Genomic DNA, 10,551 nt, shown 5'->3' with positions numbered 1-10,551 from the left:
GAATTACAATGCCAAGAGGCAATGGCCTCTCTTTAAAACACAATATCCCAGCCTAACCCTGTACTGTAACTGTCACTGTAATTGGTACAGCTTTGAGCTCATCCAGACTCATCCATCACTGATTACAGAAGAGTGAATACAACCATTACCCCCCCCCCCCCCCCCCCCCCCCCCATTTTACACATGTTATTTACTTATTTATTATTTACTTATTTATCAAACAAACAACTAAAGAATTGTCTGTACTTGTTCTCATATATAATACTCATTTCACTCCATCTGTATATAACTCATATATACCTTATCTCTTGCACCTTATCTGTGTGTATTGCCTTGTCATTAACTTCTTCTTTTTTATCTGTATATGTTATGTTCCTCTGCCCCTTACGATGGTGACATTGTGACACAGTGACATTGATTGTGTTTTCCCCTGCTGGTGACTTGCCTTATTTATTTCTCTTCTTTTCTATTCTTCCAGGCAGGTAGGTGTCACCTTTAAGTTACCTGTCTGGCTCACCTGAGCATGGTTTGCTCCTGTCTATAAATACACCCCGAGCCTGGCATGAAGAGGGCGGGCGGTTAAACTTTGGAGCAGGCTGCGCTGACTTATGATATGTTTTTCGTGCTTTTCAGTTTAATAAAAACCCCCTAGACTTTGAGCCGAACTGTCTGTGTCCCCTTTATGTTGCGGTTGGTGTGCCTGGCCGTAACAGTATATATTTCATGTTTATATAACCATATATTACATATACTCTCACCTGTAAATATTGCCTCATCAGCACCTTATTCTACTATTTGCACTTTCTGCTTAGATGTCAAATTACATTTCGTCGTACTTGTGCTTGCACTATATGCAGTGACAATAAAGTTGAATCCAATCTAATCCAATCTAATCTAATCTAATCTAATCTAATCTAATCTAATCTAATCTAATCTAATCTAATCTAATCTAACTCACTGTCTGGAGTCTGGTTGAATTCAAGACTGGGAAAACGAGTGGTAAACTGGAAACTGAGGGCTGTAAGACTGTGTGGATCTTTGACATGTGAGGTTTTGCAGTAATCCATTGTGAAAGCATTCCTTTCAGATTTACAGTCATCTTTTACAGTCTACAGTAAATGTCTCGTAACATGGAGTAAGTACAATCCTTCACCAAAGGCCAAAGACAAGAACTGCCTAGGAGCTCACAGTACCAGTAACCTTCTGTGTGTGCGCATTGGTGTACTGTGTGTGTGCAGTGGTGCACTGTGTGTGTGTGTGTGTGTGTGTGTGCAGTGGTGTACAGTTCATGTGTGTACAGTGGTGGACTGCGTGTGTGTGTGTGTGTGTGAGTGTGTGTGTGTGTATGTGTGCAGTGGTGCACTGTGTGTGTGTGTGTGTGTGTGTGCAGTGGTGTACAGTTCATGTGTGTACAGTGGTGGACTGTGTGTGTGTGTGTGTGTGTGTGTGTGTGCAGTGGTGTACAGTTCATGTGTGTACAGTGGTGGACTGTGTGTGTGTGTGTGTGTGTGAGTGTGTGTGTGTGTATGTGTGCAGTGGTGCACTGTGTGTGTGTGTGTGTGTGTGTGCAGTGGTGTACAGTTCATGTGTGTACAGTGGTGGACTGCGTGTGTGTGTGTGTGTGTGAGTGTGTGTGTGTGTATGTGTGCAGTGGTGCACTGTGTGTGTGTGTGTGTGTGTGTGCAGTGGTGTACAGTTCATGTGTGTACAGTGGTGGACTGCGTGTGTGTGTGTGTGTGTGAGTGTGTGTGTGTGTATGTGTGCAGTGGTGCACTGTGTGTGTGTGTGTGTGTGTGTGTGCAGTGGTGTACAGTTCATGTGTGTACAGTGGTGGACTGCGTGTGTGTGTGTGTGTGTGAGTGTGTGTGTGTGTATGTGTGCAGTGGTGCACTGTGTGTGTGTGTGTGTGTGTGTGCAGTGGTGTACAGTTCATGTGTGTACAGTGGTGGACTGTGTGTGTGTGTGTGTGTGTGAGTGTGTGTGTGTGTGTGTGTGCAGTGGTGCACTGTGTGTGTGTGTGTGTGTGTGTGCAGTGGTGTACTGTTCATGTGTGTACAGTGGTGGACTGCATGTGCAGTGATGTACTGTGTGTGTGTGTGCAGTGGTGGACTGTGTGTGCGTGTGTGTGTGTGTGTGTGTGTGTGTGCAGTGGTGCTCTGTGTGTGTGTGTGTGCAGTGGTGGACTGTGTGTGTGTGTGTGTGTGTGTGTGTGTGTGTGCAGTGGTGGACTGTGTGTGTGTGTGTGTGTGTGTGTGTGTGAGTGTGTGTGTGCGTGTGCAGTGGCGTTGTGTGTGTGTGTGTGTGTGCAGTGGTACACTGTGTGTGTGTGTGTGTGTGTGTGTGTGTGTGCAGTTGTGCACCGTGTGTGTGAATGCAGTGGTAGACATAGGGTACTCACAGTGAATATCTGGGCTGGCGTGGAGCTGAAGGTACTGCATGTCTTTGCTGTGAAGTTGTGCACTGAGTTTGTGCAGAGAACTCTCACGCTGCCGCAGCACAGACTCCAAACTGTGGATCCGTTCAACGTGTTTCTCCACCAGAGACGTCTGAGAGAGAGACAGAGAGAGAGAGAGAGAGAGAGAGAGAGAGAGAGAGAGAGGTGTTTTTGTACCTATGTAGAAATCAGGCTGGTGTATACAGTTTTTTACTATTGCTAAAACACAATTTCTGAAACTAGGGCCCTCTTCATCAAAACTGTGTGCAGCCATCAGCAACCATAGCATTCTCATCCGCCATGACAAAGTGGGTCTGTACAACACGGCACAACTGCTTCACATTCTACACCAGCGGCACAATAACACTGCTCAACAGGAAGGGGAGCCAGGGCGAGCACAGCAAGCCCAGTATGTTGTCATCTGGGATGACGTCAGTTTGCACTGGGCTGCTCTGGTTCAGTGACCACCCCGGGTCCACCATTCTTTTTTTTTGCCAGCATATTCTCCATTTCCGAATCCGACTGGGGAATCTCTCTCAGCATGGTGGTGGAGAGTGCATGACCACAACCCCTACGCACAGCAAAACCTCCTGGAGGTAACGGTGGATGCCTGTGGTGATGTGTCTGGCGTCTATCCAGGGTTTTTTAAGGTACACAAGGGCATTTTTCCCACGCTCCCTGGCAAGAGCAACCTTAACGTGTGACGCTGATGAGATATTATGGCATGACCCAGACCTGAGACCAGACGATGAGAATGCTGATGCTGATACTGATGCTGAGTGACCTGCACATTTTACTGCATTTGGAAATAAAACTTTTGGAAATTGGGTATTTTACTGTGCATGGACTCTTCCTTACATGTTTTGTCAGTGTGACATTTCAGAGGTCAGGTTTTTGACCTAAACAGCAAATACAGTAGTATTCCAATATCCACTAATGTAAGAGGTAGTTATTACAGCACTGTTTTTAATTTCTCTCTCAGGGTGTTCCTGAAAGGGTCATCTGGATAGTCAGAACTGTGATTTTAAATTCCAGATTATTTCTCTGAAAACCCATCCAGACATTTTGGGTGCAGTGTTTTGAATGAATCCCTCCAGTGTGTAGCAGACAGTCATGTAGTCTGTGTTTTTGACAGCTTGTGTGTGTTGTTTGAGGGCAAAGTTTAAATTGGGACCAGAAGATGTTTGCACTGTTTGGCTGTGTGTTTTTACAGTTGTGTGTTAAGATTTGAGAAAACGGTGAATTGTTCCAGGAATTGTGTCTAAGCAATTGAGAAAAACTGTCAGACATAAGTGTGGAAAAAGTGTTTGTGTTAAAAGGTTGCCATTTATTACTAATATTTCATTTGTTTAATGCATTGGATATTTACATATTTCCACGTTGAGGCTGGTAAGATAAGATAAAACAGGACATTGAAGGAAATTCTTGTGCCAGAGTAAAAACAATTACAGTAAAAACAAAAGGTTTGGTTTGGTGTAGTTTCTGTTGTGTACATATAGACAGGCATAGGACACAATACAGACAACAAACAGGGAGATTTCCATTCATTTGGGTTGATAAAAGAACCCAGGACGCCCTTTTAGAACCAGGTATATGGCGTCAGGGCACAGCAATTGTGCCGCAAATACCAGTTTTTGTGTCGTAGCGACAGCAGAAAAGTGTAAACACTCATGGTTCCATATTTTCTTTGTTTGTTTGTTTGTTTGTTTTTAAATGATCCTGCACTCTGTCTGTTTGTGTCTGTCAGGTCTGAAACACCCTGATGAAGATGTGGTAGGTCCCACTCTCCCCAAAAGCCTGTTAAACCTCTCTCTGTGTCCACAGCAGCAAATCCTATTACGTTTTTGTTTGTTTTGTTTTTCTCTTACCTGTTGATTACCAGACTTGGGGCACCTGAAACCTGTGGGATGAGCCTATTTGTAGACCTTCCTGGCACTATTCCAGGCAGACGCACATTGATGTTCTAGTGGAAACCGGTTCATCCCAGCTCAGTATGATTGTGCTTCTGCTTCACTAACTCGATTCGCTTTCTTAATCCGTTGTCTACATGTTTTGGATAATGAAAACCCCTAGATTTAGACCTGTTTTCGTGTGCATCTTCCCCCTTCATGGTACAAGCTGGTGGCCGGCCGTAACAGTGTGCGTGTGTGTGTGTGTGTGAGTGTGTATGTGTGTGTGTGTGTGTGTGGGTGTGTGTGTGTGTGAGTGTGCGTGCGTGTGTGTGTGTGTGTCTGTGCGTGTGCATGTGGTGTGGGTATGTGCGCGTGTGTGTGTATGCGTGTGTGTGTGTGTGTGAGTGTGTGTGTGTGTGTGTGAGTGTGTGTGTGTGTGTGTGCGCGTGTATGTATGTGTGTGTATGTGTGTGAGTGTGTGTGTGTGTATGTGTGGGTGTGTGTGTGTGTGTGTGTGTGAGTGTGTATGTGTGTGTGTGTGTCTGTGCGTGTGCGTGTGTGGTGTGGGTATGTGCGCGTGTGTGTGTATGCGTGTGTGTGTGTATGTGTCTGTGTGTGTGAGTGTGTGTGTGTGTGTTTGTGTGTGTGCGTGTATGTGTGTGTGTATGTGTGTGTATGTGTGTGTGTGTGTGTGTAAAAAGGACAGATGCTCTCACACTTGCGTCATGTCATTTGCTGTAAAATCCACTCCTTTGGCTGCGGCCTGACATGACAGCATTTGAGTCCCATGCATAATATTGATGCTGGAGTGCTGCATACACAGCTGAACTGTTTGAGATCTTACAAACTCAGTCTGTGATCTCAAAACCTGATTTCACCTCACACTCGCCTGCGAACAGTCAGGAGACACGGACAGGCAGAGCAGAGATCAGTGGTGCCCTATTAAAGGCTTTGAGGGCATTGGGTTAACTGGTGAGATATAGAGGGGTATGGAGGGCTAACTGGTGAGCATGTGTGAGAAAATGTCTTTCACCATTTTGTCGAGGTCTCTCTGAAGGTTGGTCTTCTCTAGATGGACCTTCTCATAGGCTTGAATGACATCCTCCAGCTGCTCTTCACGATTCTTACTCTTCTGAAGCTGCAGTACACACACATACACACACACACACGCATGCACACAACCCCCGCACACACACACACACACACACACACAAACATGCAAGCACTGTTATGCTAAGAAAAAAATCTAACACTGTCATGCAATGATCCTCATTATCAAATCACACCTCTAAAAATCTACACAGTGAAATGGGCTGACACAAACTAATTCTGCTGAATGTAATCTAGCCAAATAATCCCATCCAGATTAGTCCTTTGATCTCACTGATAATGCTACTGTGTATGACACTCACATGCAAAACATTGACTGGAAATACACCCACAGGTTTACACGCCAAAAATCCCCCCCCCCCCCGACATTGCCCTCTGTAGATTCTCCTGTGCAGCATTAAGATTTATAAAATGACTTGCAGCGTGGGGAGAGAGACACACAAGTGTTTTGGCATAAGTCTTCTACAGTGTGTGTGTGAAAGCAAGTTATCCCTGACGGCAGAGAATCCAGTGTGGGCCACAGCAGACTCACAGAACGCTGAGGGTGTTCTGGAAGGATGCACGGAACACAACCCAGAAAGACAAACAAAGGGGGAGAGCCAGGGATGATAAACAGGAGGAGAATGGACAGGAGGAGGAGACAGAGGAGTGTAGACATGGCGTAACAAACGACAGAGAGGAGGAGGAAGAGTGGGAGAGAGCGAGAGAGAGAGAGAAACAGAGAGAGAGAGAGAAAGAGAGAGAGAGAGAGAGAGAGGAACAGAGAGAGAGACAGAGAGGGAGAGAGAGGGAGAGAGAGGGAGAGGGGGAGTGAGAGAGAGAGAGAGAGAGAGAGAGAGAGAGAGACAGAGAGATGACATAGAGAAATGCCAGCTCTATGGACCTGTGCAGTGGAGGATTCTGGGTGTTTATGGAAACAGAGAAAAAGCGACATTAATTAATAAGAGAGTTACGGAGTGGGAGGAGAGACACACAGGCTTATTAATGTACTATGCTCCTCTCTTAAAGAACTGTCTATGCTTTCCACGCTGCATCAGGACAGTTTTAATAAAGCAATTCACACGCAGCTGTTAAATTCCCAAGTACTAGACATCTGGAAGTATCTAGCATTAAGTTACTGTGAACTTGTGTGTTTCCTCTTCTTCATCTCTTTTACTTTTGTCTAAAGAAGTCAGTGTGTTTCTCTCTCCCTCCCTCTCTCTCTCTCTCTCTCTCTCTCTCTCTCTCTCCCTCCCTCTGTCTGTATGTGGGCACATGCACCACTGACATGTGACACAGCAGTCATTCTGGGACACCAGAATGGTTTATATCAAACATGCTTAACACAAACACAAACACAAGCCACATGGACACTCACGTGTACAGTATGTGTATGAACTCTGATGCATTTAATGTTAACTATAGCAGAAACATCCTGCACAGCACATATAAGCCTTAAAAATGAACACTCTCAGAGTCAATTTTGTGAGACACTGAGACTTCCCACAACAAATGGTTTTACTGTCTCTCTGATGGACAAATATATGTGTGTGTGTGAGTGTGTGTGTATGTGTGTGTGTGTGTGTGTGTGCGTGTGTGTGTGCATGCGTGTGTGTGTGTGTGTGTGTGTGCGCGTGTGCATTCTCTCACCTCATGTGTGAGGATGTTGACTCTCTGCTGTAGGTTTCCATTCTCTGACTGAAGCAGAGCAGTGTCTTTCGGCTCAAATGAACAGTATGAGTTCCTGTCTTCTCCAAACTCACTGATCATTGGAAACTACACAGAAAACAGCAACTATGGTCAATACACATTCACATATTACACACACACACACACACACACACACACACACACACACACACTCTGATCATAGGAAACTACACAGTGTATAGCAAGTATGGTCAATACATATTCACATATCATACAGACACACACTCACACAGACACACACACACACACTCTGATCATAGGAAACTACACAGTGTATAGCAAGTATGGTCAATACATATTCACATATCACACAGACACACACTCACACAGACACACACACACATACTCTGTCCATAGGAAACTACATAGTGAATAGCAAGTATGGTCAATACATCCTGACACATCACACACAGACTCAATAAATCTTGAATCTGACAAGATATTAAACATACTTACACATACATACATAAACACACACACACACACACACACACACACACACACACACACACACACACACCTATCCCTGTTATATAAATAAAGTAGGAGGTTAGAATATTGATGTCTTATGAAATATTTGGAAAGTGTCCAGTGCTGTTCTAAATAAGTTCGTCAGTGGGATGTTCCAGTCCAAGTGTTGCAAAGAACAAACTTAACCCGTTTCACTACCAAAAAACAGAACAAGTGAAATAAACTATACAACACTATACAAATACTAAACAGCGAAATTCATTCATTCATTCATTTTCCAAGCCGCTTATCCTAACTTGGGTCGCGGGGGGTGCTGGAGCCTATCCCAGCGCTCATTGGGTGAAAGGCTGGGAAACACCCTGGACAGGTCACCAGTTCATCGCAGGGCAATACCAAAATTTATTTAATAAATCAATGACATTTAAAATAAATCTGCTAACAACCACAAATTGGCTGTGCGTGTTTGAAACGAAAATACTCACACTGAACACACGTCTTCACAAAACTCACACTGAACACACATCTTCACACAACTCACACTGAACACACATCTTCACATCGCTCACACTGAACACACATCTTCACACCACTCACACTGAACACACGTCTTCACACAACTCACACTGAACACACATCTTCACACCACTCACACTGAACACACGTCTTCGCATCACTCACACTGAACACACATCTTCACATCACTCACACTGAACACACATCTTCACACAACTCACTCTGAACACACATCTTCACACAACTCACACTGAACACACGTCTTCACACAACTCACACTGAACACACATCTTCACACCACTCACACTGAACACACATCTTCACACAACTCACACTGAACACACATCTTCACACAACTCACACTGAACACACGTCTTCACACAACTCACACTGAACACACATCTTCACATCACTCACACTGAACACACGTCTTCACACAACTCACACTGAACACACATCTTCACACAACTCACACTGAACACACATCTTCACAAAACTCAAACTGAACACACGTCTTCACACAACTCACACTGAACACACATCTTCACACAACTCACACTAAGCACATATCTTCACACAACTCACACTGAACACACGTCTTCACAAAACTCACACTGAACACACATCTTCACACAACTCACTCTGAACACACGTCTTCACACAACTCACACTGAACACACATCTTCATACCACTCACACTGAACACACATCTTCACACAACTCACACTGAACACACGTCTTCACATCACTCACACTGAACACATGTCTTCACATCACTCACACTGAACACACATCTTCACACAACTCACACTGAACACACATCTTCACAAACTCAAACTGAACACACATCTTCACACAACTCACACTGAACACACATCTTCACACAACTCACACTGAACACACATCTTCACAAAACTCACACTGAACACACATCTTCACACAACTCACACTGAACACACGTCTTCACACTACTCACACTGACCACACATCTTCACATCACTCACACTGAACACACGTCTTCAAACCACTCACACTAAACCCAAGACCTCAGTGAACCAAACTGTGCAGGTTAACAGAGGCGCCCTGCTCTGATCTGAAGGTCTCGCGTGTTTTAGGCCCACAGAGAGAGCAGCTCTTTGATGTAAACGCTGTGCAAATTTGTGCAATCTCTTTTCAAAGCACTGAGGCATGTACTGTGGAGCCCGGAGGCCAGAGACAGCTCCGAGCCACCGCGCTAAGCAGCTGTTCCTAAGAACTTTGTTCTGTTTGGCAATCACAGCGGCATCTGGTAGGGCAGGCGTCCAGTCAGACGGCTTTTAACGTGGTCAGTGTGGAACCTCATCCCTCCAGTGATCAGGAGCTCCAGCCTCTCCAGACACAGTCCAAACCATCCAGAACATTCTCTCACAGACCTCATCAAATCTCAATCAACCACAAAACACAAAGAGAGCCAAAGGACAGGGTGTGTCTCAGCCGTACTTAACACAATGTCCTACTGTTACTACGATAAACGACCCAGGGAACTCAGCTACAACAACACCAATCTGATTTACAGGAAATCAACTAATCAATCAACCACTCAACCAATCAATCAATCAATCAATCAATCAATCAATCACTCAATCAATCAATCAGTCAAGTCTCCAGACACTGTGGACAAAGTTTCAGTTGTCTGAGACTAACCTGTCAGCTGTTCTGTTCAATATGAACTCTCTCTTAGGGACAGGAACAGGGTTAAATAATTCAAATGCTTATTTGACCCTCTGGTCTGGTTGTGATATGAAGTGTCCTTTCTCTCAGAGATGAAAACAGTGTGTTTACCTTTATCTCATAGATTTTGAGTTTCCTCTTGATGCTGGTGTTCTCTCTCTCCAGGTCGGCCAGCCGCGTCTTGATGTCCCGGTACGCCGTGATGAGAGTGAAGTGGGAGACGGAATACACGTCATCGGGGAGGGGCGATCCCGCCCACCCCACCCCACAGCCATCCTCCTTCAGTCCCTCACCTCCTCCCAGTAATCCCAGTTCTCCCCTAAAGAGAGACTCCATCACAAACACACACACACCCTGCCTCAACCTGCAGCAGAGAGAGAGAGAGAGAGAGAGAGAGAGAGAGAGAGAGAGAGAGAGAGAGAGAGAGAGAGAGGTCCGTTTTAGCAGTAAATCTTAATTAGAGAGACTGGCAAGCAGAAATTAGTTGGAGATATTTTGTGTCTGTCAGCCATTCAGCAGAGTCCTCCCATCTCTGACATGTATTTGTCTTCCCGGTGCTTCTGGGCGTCTTTTGACCCAGCGGACTGGACACCCTCTGTGCTCTTCCTCTCAGACCACAGACAGTCATTTTACCCAGTTTTACCATGGCTGTAAACACACAGCTATGTGCCTGGCTAACATAACGATGGTAAAATGCTTCAGTGCAGGACAGTTTACAGATGGATTTCCTGC

General features: G+C 45.0%; 1 protein-coding gene across 1 annotated transcript in view; it reads right to left on the bottom strand.

The window, feature by feature from the left end:
- Positions 1-10,155, bottom strand: part of tbkbp1 (TBK1 binding protein 1) — a 32,560-nt gene extending 22,405 nt beyond the window's left edge. The window contains exons 1-4 of the mRNA XM_030775886.1: positions 9,931-10,155; positions 7,066-7,191; positions 5,360-5,464; positions 2,399-2,546 (exon numbers count right to left, since the gene is read on the bottom strand). Of these exons, the coding sequence (XP_030631746.1) occupies positions 2,399-2,546; positions 5,360-5,464; positions 7,066-7,191; positions 9,931-10,155 (604 nt within the window). The remainder of the gene's footprint in view (positions 1-2,398; positions 2,547-5,359; positions 5,465-7,065; positions 7,192-9,930) is intronic.
- Positions 10,156-10,551: the final 396 nt, after the last annotated feature.

The sequence above is a fragment of the Chanos chanos genome, chromosome 5 (assembly GCF_902362185.1).
Source record: "Chanos chanos chromosome 5, fChaCha1.1, whole genome shotgun sequence".
Taxonomy (NCBI): domain Eukaryota; kingdom Metazoa; phylum Chordata; class Actinopteri; order Gonorynchiformes; family Chanidae; genus Chanos; species Chanos chanos.
Note: the sequence above shows the minus strand (reverse complement) of the source record. Positions and strands in the feature narration are given on the sequence as shown.